Source organism: Mustelus asterias, chromosome 16, assembly GCF_964213995.1.
Source record: "Mustelus asterias chromosome 16, sMusAst1.hap1.1, whole genome shotgun sequence".
Lineage (NCBI taxonomy): Eukaryota > Metazoa > Chordata > Chondrichthyes > Carcharhiniformes > Triakidae > Mustelus > Mustelus asterias.
In genome coordinates this window covers 64,707,501-64,727,540 of record NC_135816.1, presented here as the reverse complement: position 1 = coordinate 64,727,540, position 20,040 = coordinate 64,707,501, and the positions used below count along the sequence as shown (strand labels likewise).

General features: G+C 47.2%; 1 protein-coding gene across 1 annotated transcript in view; it reads right to left on the bottom strand.

Annotated features, from left to right (window-relative positions):
• LOC144505513 (shootin-1-like) overlaps nt 1–2,754 on the bottom strand; it is a 141,271-nt gene extending 138,517 nt beyond the window's left edge. Inside the window, exon 1 of the mRNA XM_078231636.1 lies at nt 2,671–2,754. Coding sequence (XP_078087762.1) covers nt 2,671–2,754 — 84 coding nt within the window. The remainder of the gene's footprint in view (nt 1–2,670) is intronic.
• Between the last annotated feature and the right edge of the window lie 17,286 nt (nt 2,755–20,040).

Below are 20,040 nucleotides of genomic sequence, written 5' to 3'. Positions count from 1 at the left end.
CTGGTGTCCATGGCTAATCACCCCCCCCCCCGGCTACTGCGGAGCTCCATGACCAATCCCCCTCCCGCATGGACTGATCACCGCACACTGCATCCCCCCTCCCCCCATCATGCTCGGACTGGCCAATCACTGGTTGCTGGGCACTCAGTGTGTCCCCCCCCCCGCCCACCCTAATCGTGGTTGCAGAGTGCACAGAATCCGCCACCCCCCAATCGGCCCAGCGCTTCAGGCCAAGCCCTCTGAGTTGGCCCCCCCTTCGCACTGCCCAGTGCCAAGTGGGTACTGCCAGTGTGCCAGGATGACAGTGCCAGGGTGTCAGAGACTGACACTGGAGCCATGGACCCAGTCCCTCCAGTGAGGCCATCACGATAGATCACAGACCATACGTGATCCTCGCCGATGTGGATCTTCACCGGCAAGGCCGCAGAGGCAAGTGAGTCCAGGCGATTCCATCCCAGGCTCACTTGTAATATTTAAATTCTATTTTGGATAGAATGTAAATATTACAATCAGTCTCGTGTCCAAAAAGGGCAGGAGGCTGATCGCGCCAGATATTCGGTGGTGATAAGATCACAAGAGGCGAGAAATCGGGCACGGACTTGATTTCTCGGCTCTCTCGTGATCTTACTGGCTTGCACTGCCCATTGGCCAGCAGGGCGAGATGCTAAAATTGCCCCCAAAGTGTGGGATTTCCTGGTCCTTCTGCTGACAGGATCTTCTGGTCCCACTAAAGGCAGCCCAGCCTCCCCCCCAACCTCACCCCCCTCACCCTTCCCCTCAGACAGTGGGTTCCCCTCTGGTAGGACAGGCGAACCCGCAAAACGCCATGGACATTGGCAGGTCTGGAAGATCCGTTGCTGAAAAACAAGCTGCAGAAAGGCCTGAAAATAGCGCTCAAGGGTAACGTGATAGAGATTTTTAAGATAATGAAAGGGTTTTGTCGGATTGGTGTGATCAGTTCAGAAACACAAGACAGTCCCGAATAAATTTAATAGCAAATTCAGACAAAACCTGAATGGACAGAGTGTGTAGCTCCCGAGTATATGGAGTCGGTACGGTAAATAGCATAGATGGCTTTAAGTGGAACATCGATAAGTGCATGAGGAAGAAAGGAATAGAGATTTATGCTGATAGGCTGGATGAAGTAGGGTGGCAGAAGGCTTGTGGGGTGTTTTGACACGGGCAAGGATTATAGAACTGAATGACCTGTTTCTATTCGGTAAAATCTATGTAATTCTTTGCAATGATTTGAAAGCTATAAAAAAGATTCCGAATTAAGGAGTCAAAAGGTTTACAGTGAGAAAAGGTCCCTAGCTTTGTCCCCATATGTTTATATTATTCCAAAATATAAAAAAATGCAATAGGCAGAATGTTCATTGTTGTTCAGTAAGCATTCCCCCCCACCACCATCCCCCCCCCCCCCCACCCCCCCCCCACACACACACACACAACCCCGAATAACAAACCATTAAAACGTGGCCTCATTGCTCCCAGCACCTAAATACAGGAGTCTGAATGTGACTGTTCCATCACACTGGTTGCCCAGCCTCCAGCTAATGCAGCAGCTGGGATCAAAGCTGCTTCCTTTGTATTGTAACCTGTAAGACTGACCATAAACTTGGAAAAGAAACACCTCTTAACGAAGAGAAAAAAATTCATCTCTATAGAGTGCATTTATTACAATAGTGCGGGCGGTGAAGGGGAACCCCTCCGCTCCCTAAATTAGAATTTGTGTAGACAGAGGATGCATTTTCCTCCCCTTCCTTTTACAGGTATTAATGTCTTCTCCTAATAATTATTTCACAGATTCTCATTGTGCAGTTTATATGGCTGCCGATCTTTCTCCTATTACAGGGATCAAGAGAACAAAAGTAACAGAGCCCCTACCCATTAAAAGAAATCTTTTATTCTGACTAGTGATTTCATGAAAACGTTTCCATTTGACCAAGATTTACTCATAGATCCGGTGTCTTGCTTTTTTTTTGTGAATAGTAATTTTGCTTAGCTGCCTGCCCTTTCCCTATTCACATATTCTCCCTCATACACACTCTCCTCCTCACCCCACCCTCGAATAGTGATCTGTAGATTGTGTCCCAGGGTGCTTGCAGAGTCGCTGTAAAGCAGCCAGCCTGTCCTGATTAAGGTGTTGTGTCCAGCACTTGCCAGAGGGAGACTGACCAGCCAGCCAGGCAGGCAGGCAGGCAGGCAGGCGACTCCCTGGTACACACCTTAATCAACCTTCAGTAGTAACTCAATCTGTCCTTGTTACTCAAATGGGGGGGGAAAAAAACACTCAATGCTTCGGAATATGAACATTTCCCAAATAATTTTGATTTTTAATATGCATTATGCTTACAAAATATGTTAAAAATTATAGACATTAAATGCAGTGTTAGCTGAAAGTATATAAGATGAGCTGCCTTTCGTTCATTGACAGAATATATGGACCCAGGTAAAACAAGAAATATTGATACGTTCTGTGTTTAACATGCAAGCAGATCAGATACCATCATTTTACTGAATCACTGCTACATATAGTAATGATCTTATTGTCATAAAAGATTATTTTCATTCAATACTAGGCTGAGGTCTCCCAAGGTCTCAAACAATGTGTAATCCTATTGTTAAGAGACGGGACAAGGCAGACTACATAATCTCATTTTAACCTACCTCCACTTTCATTTTGCCAGTTTCATTCTGTTCTTCCTCCTCCTGTTCCTCTCTGATTGCTGGGGTAGACGGACAAGGCAGCATGATAGCGAGCCACGACCAGAACAGACTGCAGCCGGCAGCTGCATGAGACAGCAGAGAGCACACTGAGCATGTGTGGTGCATCAGCACTTTCTTCTACTCTGCCATTTGATAATAGCTGGCCCCTATCGGAGAGAATGGCTCCCTCCCACTAACCCCCCCCCACACCCCCCCCACCACCACCCCCCACCCCACCCCACCCCACCCACAACACACACACACACACACACACACACACACCCAATGTCATCTCTTGGGATTCCTTATGGATTGCACGTTGACGCATTCTGAACAGGAGCTCCCTCCCTCATTTCTATTAATGAGCACATTCAGCGGCATTAATCAGTCTCTCTCCCGCATTGTACAACTGATACATTATATAATTTACTCAACAGCTGCTCGGGGTACCATGATGCGTCCTCGCAGGACAGATCCTCCCACCTAAATAAAACCTGGCTCAGTTGCAAAGAGGGAACGGCCGCTGGCATGTTCATTCATTCTACAGATATTTAATTCATTGCCGCTTCAAGGATACTGTTTGCCTTGTGAAATTATAGACTTGCATTCTCTCCCACTGTTCAAAATTCCCATTCCTGTTACAGGCAGACTTCTGGTTCTTTTGTTATTCTCAATATTAGCAAGAATTAAAAAAAAAGGATACTGGGCAATAATTCTGCAAATTGTTTCTGACCCTGACTTTATAACATTGTGGATTCAGGGGTATCTTAAAGATTGCACTATAATCGGACCTTGGAGAGCTCCGAAAATCCCTGACAGAGGCATTATTCTGCGGGTGGAGACAGATTCTGAAAATCTCAGCAATTTTCCATTGAGAATAAGGTGCAAATGGAGGCGGTTAAATACCAAAGCTAATGATGTTTGTCATACTAAATATCATTCAACAATGATAAGCTGACAAGGAAGTTTGAAAACTGCATTATAATGAGGTCAATATTTTTTGTATTCTGTGATCCCTGACCATACATGTGCCACTGAAGTGACAATTAATACTACCCCGTCAATCATTCCTAATAAAAAGGAAACCTATTTAAAAGGTAACCCCAACAGTGCTCATCACAGTAATTGTTGCTTTGCCATAAAGAACGCCTGTTCATTCAGTGGGGTGAAACTTGCACTCTTTGTCCAGCAGATTAAGGTTTAGCAGGGAAAGTTATTGCTGGTTGTTGGACTGCAGGGTGCTTGCTCTAGGAATCAGGCAATCCCTGCAGCCCAGGGATCAGGGTTGTTAAATTATGAATTCCAGGTTCCAACCCCATGCCATCTCTTTCATGGCACTATCTTTAAATTCCAATGCTTTAATTGGACAGGAGGCGAGTTTGGTGTCCAATTAGAATTACCGAGCACGCTCGTGAGGCAGGCGCAAAAGCAGGTGGCAGCCATGTTGGGGCCTGCTGCTGCTATCACTGTCTAAGGAGGCAGGGAGCTGGGGGAGAATAGCCATGCAGACACAGAAAAAGCACAGCACTGGGCCCAGCATTAATTGGTCCACTACACTTTGGTTTTACACAAATTCAAATGAACGTTCCAATGGCCCTGTAATGAACCTCACACATGGACACTAGCATACACAGTACTGCTCAGGTTCAGTGAAACAAAGATTAAAAATTGCTGGGGCGATTCTCCCAAAAGTGCTGAATTGGCAAGAAAACTAGTCTAGATCATGACTGTTTTTTCAGTGCAACTTCAGAGCCGAATCTCCCCACTCTGTGCAATGCAGAGGTCACAATCATGAATATCATTAAAAACCCGGGGGGGGCGGGGCCTATTCGCGCTGGAGTTTGACAGTTCTGGAACTGTGCGCATGTGCAATGGCCCCGATCTGTCAGTCTCCTCGTTTGCTGGCCAGCTCGATCGCTCGCCAGCCTGGGACCCCCGCAATGCTGCCCCTCCAGCCCCTCCCCACGCCCAATCGTGGCCCCCACGACAATTCCCGGGCCAGCCTCAACCCCCCCCTCTCCCAGAGCGCCCCGATGTCCAGCACTCCGCACCCAGCAGTGGCGATTCCCCCACCCCCTCACCCCAGCAGACTCCCTCCCTCGCTGACCGCTCCCCCCCCACCCCCCCGGGATCAGACCCCCCCCCCCCGATGGGAGGCAGAACCTCCCCGGGAGGCAGGGCCCACCGCCCCCCCCCCCACCCCGGCAGACCCCACACCCGCACCCACCCCCAGCACACCCCGATCGCTGGCCTCCCGCCAGCACACACCGATCCCCATGCAGAGTGGCAGCGGGATCCCCCATTCCCACCAATTGCCCCTAGGCCCCGCCCACAATAGGCCCTGCCCCCTTGGCCCTGCCTGATGCCCATTGGGCAGTGCCAAGGTGCCCCCTGGACATGGGCACTTTGCCCCTTGGGCAGTGCCAGGGGACACAGGCTGGCACTGCCAGAGTGCCCATATCCAGGTGGCACCACCCTCCCGCCACCCGATCCCCATGGAGAGCCCCTATTGTCCCCCCTTGACTCTGGCGGGGTCTCCCTCTAGTTCCCCCAACGTGGGGAGCTATCTAAACTCTGCCTGTATGAAGTACTGCTGGCGGAGTGGGAGATGCTATCGGGCCTGGCAAGTTCCGTGCCGGGCCCGATAATCACATGTAAAATAGATTTAAAATACATTTTTAAAAATTTAAATCACTTATCTCTCTTCCGGCCGGTTTCCAGCGTGGTCCCGACTGCACCTGTTTCCTGGCTCTGGGAGACGTGCATGCATTGGGAATACGTGCGCAAATCCCGCAAAATGGCCGACACGCAATTCTCCAGACCAAACCTGCCAGAAAATTTGCGGGTCACAATGGGAGAATTGCCCCCCACATTTCCAACTGAGTGGGCCCTTTAACAAGCTCCTTTAATAGACAATGAATTGGCAGAAAGTAAGTTTCCCATTCTCCACCCCTCCCTCCCGCAAACCACCGCCACCATCACCCCCCCCCCCCCCCCCCTCCCCCGCCAACCCTTTGAAAATTGCAAACTATCCCAAATGCATCGGGATGAGAAGACCTCCAGGACTGATATTTTCAAATTATACCCTTACCAGGTCCACTCATTCATGGGATACAAGTGTCAGTGGCTAGGCCAGCATTTATTGCCCATCCTTAATTGCCCTTGAGTAGATGGTGGTGAGCTTGTTACATGAACCACTATGGTCCATGTAGTGTAGGTTCACCCATAATATTGTTAGGGAGGATGTTCCAGGATTTTGACTCAATGACAGCAAAGGAATGGTGATATATTTCCAAGTCAGGATGGTGTGTGGCTTGGAGGGGAGTTTCCAGTGGCCATGTTCTCACATCTGCTGCCCTTGTCCTTCTAGATGGTAGTGGTCATAGGCTTGGAAGGTGCTGCCTAAGGAAACTTGGTGAGTTTCTTCAGTGCATCATGTAGATGGTATACACGGCTGCCACTGTGCATCATTGGTGGAGGGACTGGATTTCTGTCGATGGGGCACCAATCAAGTGGGCTGCTTTCTCCTGGATGGTGTCAATTTGCTTGAGTGTTGCTGGAGCTGTAGCCATCCATCATTCTGTGCCAGCCTACTGCTCCGGGAGAAAGGCTATCCTGTGGGGACCTGCACACTCGAGCACCACACAGACATGAGGTATACTCAGTGCCATGACTTCAATCAAACCCAGATAGAACAGTCTGTAGAGGAGACCTATTTGCTGCCTGGAAGGGTCTGGAGGTGTCCTGCAGCATTACCCAGAGAGTCTTGAGGATCATCATTGTCTGCTGTATGCTATATGTCTTTGGCATACAGAGGGGTTAATTCATTAGAATGATAGAATGCTGACAGGACACAAGAAGGCCATTAGACCCATCATGACTGTGCTGGCTCTCTGAAGGTGCAATTCACCTAGTGCCTCTCCCCTGTCTTTCCCCATAGCTTTGAAATTTTTTCCTTTTCAGTTCATAATCCTCTTTCCTCTTGAATGCCTCGATTGGAGCTACCTCTACCACACTCTCAGACAGAGCCATCCAGATCCCAATCACATTTACAGTGGACGAATTTCAGAAATTTGTAAAGTCAAATGGTATTCGCCATGTTCGCTCAGCACTATATCACCCACCCGTGGAGCGGCACGGTGGCATAGTGGTTAGCACTGCCGCTTCACAGTGCCAGGAACCCGGGTTCAATTCCCAGCTTGGGTCATTGTCTGTGTGGAGTTTGCACGTTCTCCCCGTGTCTGCGTGGGTTTCCTCTGGGTGCTCTGGTTTCTTCCCACTCTTCAAAGATGTGCGACTCGGGTTGATTGGCCATGATAAATTGCCCTTAGTGTCGGTGGACTAGCTAGGGTAAATACATGGGGCTATGGGGATAGGGCCTGGGTGGGATTGTGGTCGGTGCAGACATGATGGGCCGAATGGTCTCTTTCTGAACTGTAGGAATTCTATAATTCTATGAAATGGCCTCCTTCTGCACTGTATGATTCTACGATTCTATGCTTCTAATGGGTTAGTAGAACGAGCTGTACAAACGTTCAAATCATCAATGAGGAAGCAAGCGCATAGGCCATTGCCTTTATGTTTAGCAATTTTCCTACTGTCATACAACACCACGCCAAATGCAGCCACAGGGGTCACGCCAGCTGAACTACTGATGGAATGTCACCAGTTGGATTTAGTATTTCCGGATTTGGCGGGGTGGATGGAGGCTACACAAGCTTCCCAGAAGCCAAACCATGATTCGAGGAAGAAGGATAGTTTTCCAAGTTGATGATCTAGTTTTAGCCAGGAACTTTGCAGCAAGACCGGCCGACCTGGGTACCTGGGAAAATAGTGGAACGAACTGGACCGGTTGTAGAGGTACAAGATCAAGGTCTAAAAAACATGTAGGTCATTTGAGGAAGCGTTTGTGTCGATACTGAGGATTAACAGGCTTCTCCTGTGGGATCACATATTCAGCAGTTGCTGATACAGGGGTTGCTGTGATAGGTTTGGAGCCGGGACACTCAGCGATTACTGAAAATGAGGAGACAGCAGCTACTGAAGAAGGGCTCGACCCTAAACTAATGAGTTTACCGTTAGCAACAGCTTGCCCAGATCCCTTACTCACTGGAGATCGGAATACTGAATCAAAATGTTTCTCCAGAATCAGGAAAACTCCAGACAGATAGAATCTGTGATGGGTTTTCCCTGATGGTTCCCTCTCTTGTCTTGTTGAATTGTGCTTGCTTATGTTTAATGATGTTCTTTCTGTTTTGTTCATATGTAAACTTTGATGTTAAGAGGAAAGGAATGTGGAAACATTAAGGGGGCAATCCCTGAGGGTCACATGATTGGGCCGGACCCTTTGGAGAACCAGCGCAGGAAGACGAACAAGTGGGCAGCAAGGCTGCGTGTCTGGGGCTGGTGAGGAATCTCAGCTGGGGAGCAGAGAGTGTAGTTGTAACTTCTCCATTGCTTGTGTATATATATTTATCCTTCTTGAAGTCACAATGAGTCATCCTCAAGTTATTGCAGGGTGTGAGTTCACCAGATGGTCCCCGGCTACCCTCTCCCTCTGTCCTTGCTGCTGCACACTTACACTTTGACATCAGCCCTGAGCAGTGCACCAGGTCACCATCTAAAGGTCATGAGAGCAAATTTCAGAGTGAGGTGAGAGTGAATAATGCTGCATCCTCAATCACCCTCTGACTTCTCTATTGCCAAAGAACCTGCAAATTCGTCAGGGAAAGTGGAACTAGAGAAGATGGTTCATAACTAGAAGCAAGGCTATATGGTAGCAAGGAGATGTTTGCTTGATGAAGTATCATGCTGTAGATTGAGCGAAGGGGATGGATTTGAGAAATTCATGGTTATAGGTCCAAGCAGCTTGTGACATACTGTCCACTCCACATCTGCCCAATATAATCCATTGAAACCTCGCTGGGACATGTGGCAATTTCAAAATCTTCACATCTAAGTTGCAACTTGTGTTAATTATGGGGCAAATTTCCTGTTCCGTCCACCATGGGAACCGTAGCAGGCGAGGGGCGGACTATGGAAAGGTCCGTTGTCCTCAGGTGGGATTTTCCGGTTTCGGGGGGGGGGAGCGCGGCCGGAAAATTCCGCCCAAGGATCGAGAACACTCATGTTCCAAGGTTGAGGGGAGGGTGTGGGGTGAAGGCGATGATACAATTGTTACAGCACGAGATCTGGAAACCATCCTGTTTTCTTACTTGCATTCCGGTTTTACACGGATCTGAACAGATCTTTGCAACATTTGGCGGCAGTGGGAAGCAGCCATGGTGAGGCTGGAATTGAGACTGTAAGGAGCGCAAATCTGGATTAGGCAAATATTCAAATGATAGCACTGCAAGGATGCAAAGAAATTAATAAACCCTTTTTGTGAAACCACAAGCGGGAAAAATAGTTTGTGTTCAAAGAAATAATAATGCATTGTCCTGATCACGAGGGGTCACGGGCTCAAGGTGAGAGGGGTGAAGTATAACTCAGATATCAGAGGGACGTTTTTTACACAGAGGGTGGTGGGGGCCTGGAATGCGCTGCCAAGTAGGGTGGTGGAGGCAGGCACGCTGACATTGTTTAAGACTTACCTAGATAGTCACATGAGCAGCCTGGGAATGGAGGGATACAAACGATTGGTCTAGTTGGACCAAGGAGCGGCACAGGCTTGGAGGGCCGAAGGGCCTGTTTCCTGTGCTGTACTGTTCTTTGTTCTTTGTTCTTTGTTCTGAGAAAGTCTGCATTATGTCTCATCTAAGCATGCAGCTTAGATTTAGGACTAGTTTGGAGAAACTTATCAACTCAGTGCTGTTCCACCTAGAGTCAACATTTCATATTCAGTTTAAAATTTTGTGCATTGTAAGTAAGGCAACGTCGACTGTGAACCTCATTTGATGTGTCTGATATGTTTAATTGCCTTCTAAGTGAATTACAGCTGAACCACCATTCTATGTTTACTGTGCAAATGAAGGCACAAATAGAAATAAGATTGAAGTTGTGTGAAGCACAGATCTGATCCTGGTCTAATTAAATCAGTGTTGATGGTACTGAATGTAGAATCTATGATATGAAGCCACTCAGCCTTCAAGCAAGTGAAGCCAGGAGCAAAGAAACTAACGCAACTGATCAGAGAAAAACTATTCACACCCCAATTACTTTGAAAATTGTAATAAACGAGCAAAGTAAATGGCAAGAATCATAAATCATTCTCATTATTAAAGTCCCATAATTCACATTGTTTCCTAGAAAACAAAGCAGTTCCACTGATTTTTGAATGATAGTTATTTATTACAGAATAACTTCACTGAGCCCATGCTCCGTGTAGGGAAGCTATGACTGGGACACAACATTGCACCCTTGGTTCACCAACTCGTGCATCTTAAAATATACGTGGAACAGGAAAAGTGAATGCAAGCAGGCTTTTTCCGCTGGGGCTAGGGGAGAAAAAAACCAGAGGGCATGGGTTAAGGGTGAAAGGAGAAAAGTTTAAAGGGAATATTAAGGGGGGCTTCTTCACGCAGAGAGTGGTGGGAGTGTGGAATGAGCTGCCGGATAAAGTGGTAAATGCGGGGTCACTTTTAACATTTAAGAAAAACTTGGACGGGTTCATGGATGAGAGGGGTGTGGAGGGATATGGTCCAAGTGCAGGTCAGTGGGACTAGGCATAAAATGGTTCGGCACAGACAAGAAGGGCCAAAAGGCCTGTTTCTGAGCTGTAATTTTCTATGGTTCTATGGTTCCATGGTAGAAAGAAATGAAGTCTGACTCTCATTTAGATAACGCCTTTCTTGGCCCCAGGATATGCCAAAATGCTTGAGAGCCTATTAAATAGTTTTTTGATTTAATTTTGTTTGATTTGATTTATTATTGTCACATGTATTAGCATACAGTGAAAAGTATTGTTTCTTGCGCGCTATACAGTCAAAACATACTGTTCATAGAGAAGGAAATGAGAGTGTGCAGAATGTAGTGTTACAGTCATAGCTAGAGTGTAGAGAAAGATCAACTTACTGAGAGGTAAGTCCATTCAAAAGTCTGACAGCAGCAGGGACGAAGCTGTTCTTGAGTCGGTTGGTATGTGACCTCAGACTTTTGTATCTTTTTCCCGAAGGAAGAAGGTGGAAGATGGCACCACTGTGCCATTGTGCCGCCAAATATTGTCCAGGAACCCAGGAAGAACTCCCAACCTCTTTGTCAAATAATGCCACAGGGTCATTTACATCCATCTGTTTAATGCCCTATTCAAAATCTGGCACCTCCAACAATATAACACACCCACAATACTGCACTGACATGTAGCCAAGTTCACTTGCTGGAATGGGACTTGAACCCAGAACCGACAGAGCAGAGAGTGCTACCACTGAGCCGAGGCTGACACATTTTCTTCTATTCACTGTTTTCAACAATGTCACAATAAGACTAGTTTGCAGGGATGCTCTGGCTGTTCAATCCGTTCCCACTAATTAGTAAGATTAAGTTGTTAATTATTCTCCATGCTGATAAGTATTGTTTTCTGTTTGGGCATCAGTTTCTGTATGCAATAATCATTGAAGTCAGTGGGTGCAAATTTGGCTTGTGCAGAGCTGCTCGAGATGGTGCTACAGATGCCAAGTGACCTTTTGCTGGGATCCCCTGTGCTGCCAGCTGCTTCTGAGAGTGACCCGCAGCTCCTTGAGAAGGATTCAAGTGCCAGTTTCCTCTGCCTGCATCAAGTGCAATTGACTCGGCGCTATCCTGACATCACACAACCTTTCGGCCCACCTTCGGCGGCACGGTAGCACAGTGGTTAGCACTGCTGCTTCACAGCTCCAGGGACCTGGGTTCGATTCCCGGCTTGGGTCACTGTCTGTGTGGAGTTTGCACATTCTCCTCGTGTCTGCGTGGGTTTCCTCCGGGTGCTCCGGTTTCCTCCCACAGTCCAAAGATGTGCGGATTAGGTTGATTGGCTATGCTAAAATTGCCCCTTAGTGTCCTGGGATGCGTAGATTAGAGGGATTAGCGGGTAAAATATGTAGGGATATGGGGGTAGGGATTGTGGTCGGTGCAGACTCGATGGGCTGAATGGCCTCTTTCTGTACTGTAGGGTTTCTATGATTCTATCTACTTTTCTATGATTCTATCTACTAAATGTGGAGCTCACAGGTCCACAAAGGTCAAGGATTCAACTGCAAGGTGGACTCTGCACCAGTGCCTATTTAAAAAGCCATTCAACAAGTTGTAGGCTGACTTTGTCTCAGTATTGTTCTGCTTTTTATAGAATTTTGTTTTTTGCAGTTACAGATAATAGAGGTATGGGGGAAATCATTCCAGTGCCTCTGGGTCTACAATATGACCAGCATGTGGAGTAGAGGATGTAGAGAGGTGGAGCTCTGCAAAGAGGGAGGAAGAAGAATACTCTCTATGGAAGGCCCAACCAACCAAAGGTTTTCGAGAGAGCTGCTCTCCTAACTTTATCTGACCCAGGAGCAATGCTTGATGTGATTCAGGTTGAACAGGCAGGTGGTTGCTGAGCTGTGTCGTTTCCTTTAATCTGACCTGGGCAAGAACAGCTCTACCATGGTCAATGTCACCCTCGATCTTTATGTCTCCGAGCCCTTCCAGGCAAGGTTTGGAGACATTGCTAACATTTCCCAGTTCATCGCCCAGGAAGTCACAGAGGCCATTTATGCCACGCTAAATTCTCCCTCAGTGTACCTGAACAGGTGTCGGAGTGTGGAGACTAGGGGATTTTCACTGTAACTTCATTGCAGTGTTAATGTAAGCACACTTGTGACTAATAAATAAACTTTAACTTTATCAGGTGAGGGGAGTTTATGACCTTCTCATTCAGATGCTACAAGCAGGGTAAGAAGGCACATAGCTTTGCCAGGAAAATGAGATTCCCGGTGGTATTGGGGCACCTTCGACTGCACCACATATACCTGTATGTCTATCCTCAGAATAAGAAGGAGAGACAATTTGGCATCAGTAGTGGCATGTTCCCTCACCTCCATAAAATATGCCCCATTGAGAATATTTTGCAGGTTCTTCTACTCTTGCCTCTCAATCTTTCTTGCCCCCTTTTTTGTTTCTCTTTTTGTACCTAATTTGACATTGAATTCACCCACCTCCTTCTCATTGGTTAAGGACACACGATACTTGCCCTGTACACTTAAGCTCCCGATTCCTGTTTCTCTTGCAGCCACGTTATCCCATTCACACTTTCATCGACTCGTGGCATAAAGGACCTTGGCAATTATATGGGCATGGACATACCGAGCTAATGGTGCAAATCATTCATTGCTCTGCTGCAACATGCCATGGCCCATCATTTTGTAGATTTAAATGTTTGAGGCTCACTATAGTACGCTTTCAATAGGAATTGCCCAATCGAGGATTAAAAATTTGTGGCTAATTTGGCTAACCGGAAAGGCTAATCTTCATGGATTATCATGTCATTGAAACCCCGAGATGTGTCACTGTGCTGCAACTGAACCCAATCTAACTCCAGCTTGCAACTTCCTTCTGTGTGCATTACTGCACAAACCAGTCCTTATCCAATGTAATACTTCGTACCCAGCCTCTCTGCTGCCTTGTGAGGGGCTTATCAAACTCTGCCTGCAGCCATCCATAAAGTTGCACACTCAATCCACAACACTCCAGCCCATTTATTACCTTCAGCTGTAACACTCTATGATGCAGCCATGCATTATTCACTCCAGCCTTTGAGTTTTCATGTACATAACTCATCCAACCCTTACACTACCGGCATTCTAATGTTGGAACATTTCTTCAATGCCAATTATAGTACGGTGCAGTACGGATGTAGAATCATGCAAAATATTAGTGTGCCTCCCTTCCTGTGTGTTTACAGCTGTTTAAACCAATGAAAGGAAATATACTTGGAGAACAGTTATCACTTCTTTAAAATCAAATTTGTACAGAGTGTTGATAGCCATGGAGATGTTAGTTTTATCATCGGGCTATGGCTCCCATGTTGTCTCACTTTCTCTTCTGAAGTTCATGAAGAGTTTCTGTTGCCTAGGCAACGTTAGGTTCATTGCTCCAGGCTGCAACTCACATCATAGTTGTTCCTGCTCTTGAGGGATTTGCGACCAATCTAATAGATCTGGAGTGTGCAATCTCATAATCAGCCTATGTGTCACTGTACCGCTGTCACTGTTCAAACACATCACTATTAATTTACACAGGTTTCACCAGCATCTTGGCTGCCCTGAATGTGACCTGTTAAGTTTTAGTCTCAGATCTTTTATCATGACAGCCTCTTCAAAGTCTGACATAACAATATATATTTTAAACCCCAAAACTTCAAAGTCCTTGTGTGAAACACCAGTGTTGTAATCTCCATGATAATGACTGTATTTTTACAGTCTAATTTTTATAAAATTTAATTTTTATAAATTCTGTTCTCAGCTTCGTTTCACAAGAAGACTTTTGGTGTGAAGTGCACTGCAGGATTTACCTTATGAGTTAATCTCATGATTTAATCTCATGCGGTAAATCTCATGAGTAAATGGAGTGTAGAAAGGTGTAGAAGTTCAAAGCTAGTGAAACTCAACATCGGACAACCTGCACACTGTTGTAATGTGTCTTTAAGAGATAGCAGTATGCCATCACAGGAAGGGAAGTGTGTCACGGAACCCAATTTCAGTTTCACTTTGGTCTGTGAGTAGAAACAGCACACCCAACTCTGCTGCTGATGTCTTCAAGCTTTCTACCGTGTTCATGTGCCAAGTCTCAACAAATGAATCCACAGCGTGTTTGCTCAATACCTTATGAGTGATTGGTGCCTATTTATAATTATAAAAGCACAAACTAAACCCCACAGTCAACTGATCAGTGCAAAGCTCTGTAGCCCAAACACATCCTAGCCAGAGAATGGCAGTGAACAACAGTGATCTCCCACTCACCTGACGAAGGAGCAGCGCTCCGAAAGCTAGTGGTATTTGCTACCAAATAAACCTGTTGGACTTTAACCTGGTGTTGTTAGACTCCTTGCAGTGAACAACTAATCAGTAGGAGGTTCCGTCTCCACAAGCATTCCCATTCTCAATCATGGGAAAGATCAATACATGAGTGCAAGAGACACGGCTTTTTAAAAAAGTTTATTCACTCACAGGATGTTGGCACCACTGGCTAAGCCAGCATTTATTGCCTGTCTTTAATTTCCCTTGAGAAGGTCTTGGTAAGCCAACTTCTTGAGCCACTGCAGTGGTATAGAAACACCCACAGCGCTGTTAAGGAAGGGAGTTCCAGGATTTTGACCCAGCAATATTGAAGGAACAGCAAAATATTTCCAAGTCAGGATGGCAGATGCGTTGGTGGGGAACTTGCAGATGGGGGCATTCCCATGCATCTGCTAACTTTGGCTTTCTAGATGCCAGAGATCATGGGTTTGGATGGTGCTGTCGAAGGAGTCTTGCTGAGTTGATGCAGCGCAATTCCTCAGGTACTGAAGCAGTCCATGTTCAAATGCAACAAGATCTGGACAATATCCAGGCTTGGGCTGACAAGTGGCAAGTAATATTCGCGCCACACAAATGCCAGGCAATGACCATCACCAATAAGAGACACTCTGACCACCCCCCCTTGACATTCAATGGTGTAACCATCATTAAACCTGCACTGTCAACATCCTTGGGTTTACCATTGACCAGAAACTCATCTGGGCTCGCCACATAAACACAGTGGCTACAAGAGCAGGTCAGAGGCTATGAATACTGCAGCGAGTAACTCAGCTCCTGACTCCCCAGAGCCTGTCCACCATCTACAAGGCAGAAGTCAGGAGTGTGATGGAATACTCCCCACTTGCCTGGATGGGTGCAGCTCCAACAACACTCAAGAAGCTTGACACCATCCAGGACAAAGTAGCCTGCTTGATTGGCACCACATCCACAAACATCCACTCCCTCCACCACCAATGCTCAGTAGCAGCAATGTGTAATATCTACAAGATGCACTGCAGCAATTCACTGAAGATCCTTAGACAGCACCTTCCAAACCCACGACCACTTCCATCTAGAAGGACAAGGGCAGCAGATACATGGGAACACCACCACCTGCAAGTTCCCCTTCAAGCCACTCACCATCCTGACTTGGAAATATATCGCAGTCGCTGGGTCAAAATTCTGGAATTCCCTCCCTAATGGCATTGTGGGTCAACCCACAGAACATGGACTGCAGTGATTCAAGAAGGCAGCTCACCACCACCTTCTCAAGGGCAACTACCGATAGGCAATAAATGCTGGCCAGCCAGCGACGCCCATGTCCCACGAATGAAGAAAAACAAATCTTGTAGATATATATTGTTGCCACTGTGTGTCGGTGGAGAGATGAATGTTTCAGATAGTAGATGTGGCACCAGTCTGCTTTGTTCTGGATAGTGTCAAGATTCTTGAGTGTTAAGAGACAAGTGGAGAGTATTCCAGGACACAACTGACTTGCACCTTGTAGATGATGGACAGGCTTTGGGAGTCAGAAGATGAGCTACTTTCTACAGAATTCCATATCTCTGACCTGTTTTTATAGTACAGTAAGAAGTCTCACAACACCAGGTTAAAGTCCAACAGGTTTATTTGGTAGCACAAGCTTTCGGAGTGTTGCTCCTTCTTCAGGTGAGTGAAGAGTTGTGTTCACAAACAGGGCATACATAGACACAGACTCAATTTACAAGATAATGGTTGGAATGTGAGTCTTTACAGGTAATCAAGTCTTTACAGGTACAAACAATGTAAGTGGAGAAAGGGTTAAGCACAGTTTAAAGAGATGTGTATTGTCTCCAGCCAGGACAGTTAGTGAGATTTTGCAAGACCAGGCAAGTCGTGAGGGTTACAGATAGTGTGACATGAACCCAAGGTCCCGGTTGAGGCCGTCCTCATTTGTGCGGAACTTGGCTTTCAGATTTTGCTCAGCGATTCTGCGCTGTCATGTGTCATGAAGGCCGCCTTGGAGAATGCTTACCCGAAGATCAGAGGATGAATGCCCGTGACTGCTGAAGTGCTCCCCGACAGGAAGAGAACACTCCTGCCTGGTGATTATCGAACGGTGTTCATTCATCCGTTGTCGTAGCGTCTGCATGGCCTCATGCCTTGGGACATCCTTTCCTGCAGCGTACCAGGTAGACAACGTTGGCCGAGTCGCAAGAGTATGTACTGTGTACCTGGTGGATGGTGTTCTCACGTGAGATGATGGCATCCGTGTCGATGATCCGGCACGTCTTGCAGAGGTTGCTGTGGCAGGGTGGTGTAGTGTCGTGGTCACTGTTCTCCTGAAGGCTGGGTAGTTTGCTGCGGACAATGGTCTGTTTGAGGTTGTGCAGTCGTTTGAAGGCAAGAAGTGGGGGTGTGGGGATGGCCTTGGCGAGATGTTCGTCTTCATCAATGACATGTTGAAGGCTCCAGAGAAGATGTCATAGCTTCTCCGCTCCAGGAAAATACTGGATGACGAAGGGTACTCTGTCCGTCGTGTCCCATGTTTGTCTTCTGAGGATGTCGGTGCGGTTTTTCGCTGTGGTGCATTGGGACTGTCGATCGATGAGTCCAGCGCCATATCCTGTTATTATGAGGGCGTCTTTCAGCTTCTGTAGGTATCTGTTGCGATCCTCCTCATCTGAGCAAATCCCATGTATACGGAGGGCTTGTCTATAGGGGATGGCTTCTTTAAGGTGTTTAGGGTGGAAGCTGGAGAAGTGGAGCATCGTGAGGTTATCCGTGGGCTTGCGGTACAGTGAGGTGCTGAGGTGACTGTCCTTAATGGAGATGCGAGTGTCCAAGAATGCAACCAATTCCAGAGAGTAGTCTATGGTGAGTCTGATGGTGGGATGGAACTTGTTGTCATCATATAGTTGTTTCAGTAATTGTTCACCATTGAGTCCAAAGGAAGAAAATGTCATCGATGTATCTAGTGTATAGCATCGGTTGAAGATCCTATGCGGTGAAGAGGTCTTGTTCGAACCTGTGCATGAAGATGTTGGCATATTGAGGTGCGAATTTGGTCCCCATGGCTGTTCCATGTGTTTGGATGAAGAACTGGTTGTTGAAGGTGAAGACGTTGTGGTCCAAGATGAAGCGGATGAGTTGTAGAAATGCATCTGGAGATTGGCAGTTGTCGGTGTTGAGTGCTGAGGCAGTTACAGCAATGCCGTCGTTGTGGGGGATGCTGGTGTAGAGTGCCAAGACATCCATTGTGACGAGGAGTGCTCCTGCTCCATGTGCGCTGAGTTTCTGTAGGAAGTCCGTAATGTCACGACAGAAGCTGGGGGTTCTTTGTATAATTTGTTTCAGGATGCCTTCAACATAGCCGGAGAGGTTCTCACACAGGGTCCCATTGCCTGATACGATGGGAGGCAGTAGTGATCTCCAAAGCGGGGAGTATGTGGGATGAGAGCACAGAGGGTGCTCAGAAGGTCTGGATCAAAGGTTTTGATCAGTCTGTTGAGTTGACGGGTGTGTTCTTTGGTCGGATCTGCGCGTAACTATCCTGGTTGTCCTGGTTCCTGGTTGTTCAGTTGTCGGTACACTTCTTTGCAGTAATCCATTCTGTTCAGTATGACAGTGGCTCTGCTTTGTCCTTTGTCTGATGGTCTGAAGACAATGTTGCGGTTGGTCTTGAGAGCATGGATGTCGTTGCGTTGTGCTTGGGTGACGTTCAGGGACGTTCTTGTGAGCGCGGCTGATAAATCTGGCATTGACGCACCTCCTGACGGCTTGGGCATACATGTCGAGTCGAAGGCAGAGGGTGTCTGGAGGACTCCAATTCGACTCTTTCCTCTTCAGTTGCTGCACCGCAGATCTCTATGTCGGCTGTTCCATTTCATTGGCTGTCTCATTGTGTTCGCTGTTGGCCTCTTGGGATTTGTGGAAGAACTCGACTCATCGATCAACAGTTCCGACGCACCACAGTGAAAAACCGCACCAACCTCCTCAGAAGACCAACACGGGACACGGTGCACAGAGTACCCTTCGTTGTCCAGTACTTCCCCGGAGCGGAGAAGCTACGACATTTTCTCCGGAGCCTTTAACATGTCACTGATGAAGGCGAACATCTCGCCAAGGCCATCCCCACACCCCCACTTCTTGCCTTCAAACAACCACACAACCTCAAACAGACCATTGTCCGCAGCAAACTACCCAGCCTTCAGGAAAACAGTGACCAGGACACCACACAACCCTGCCACAGCAACCTCTGCAAGATGTGCCGGATCATTGACATGGAGGCCATCATCTCACGTGAGAACACCATCCACCAGGTACACGGTACATACTGTTGTGACTCGGCCAACATTTTCTACCTGATACTCTGCAGGAAAGGATGTCCCGAGGCATGGTACATTGAGGAGACCATGCAGACGCTACGACAACGGATGAATGAACAACACTCGACAATCACCAGGCAGGAGTGTTCCCTTCCTGTCGGGGAAAACTTCAGCAGTCACGGGCATTCAGCCTCTGATCTTTGGGTAAGCATTCAACAAAGCGGCCTTCACGACACACGACAACGCAGAATCGCTGAGCAGAAACTGATAGCCAAGTTCCGCACACATGAGGACGGCCTCAACCGGGATCTTGGGTTCATGTCGCACTATCTGTAATTCCCACGACTTGCCTGGGCTTGCAAAATCTCACTAACTGTCCTGGCTGGAGACAATTCACACCTCTTTAACCTGTGCTTAACCCTTTCTTCACTCACATTGTTTGTACCTGTAAAGACTTGATTACCTGTAAAGACTCACATTCCAATCATTGTCTTGTAAATTGAGTCTGTGTCTATGTATGCCCTGCTTGTGAATACAACTCTTCACTCACCTGAAGAAGGAGCAACACTCTGAAAGCTTGTGCTACCAAATAAACCTGTTGGACTTTAACCTGGTGTTCATAGAAATCATAGAAATCATAGAAACCCTACAGTACAGAAAGAGGCCATCCGGCCCATCAAGTCTGCACCGACCACAATCCCACCCAGGCCCTACCCCCATATCCCTATATATCTACCCACTAATCCCTCTAACCTACACATCTCAGGACACTAAGGGCAATTTTTTTTTTTTTAGCATGGCCAATCAACCTAACCCGCACATCTTTGGACTGTGGGAGGAAACCGGAGCACCCGGAGGAAACCCACGCAGACACGAGGAGAATGTGCAAACTCCACACAGACAGTGACCCAAGCTGGGAATCGAACCCAGGTCCCTGGAGCTGTGAAGCAGCAGTGCTAACCACTGTGCTACTGTGCCGCCGTGTTGTGAGACTTCTTACTGTGCTTACCCCAGTCCAACGCCAGCATCTCCACATCATCTGCTCTTATAGTCACAGTGGCTGGTCCAGTTTAGTT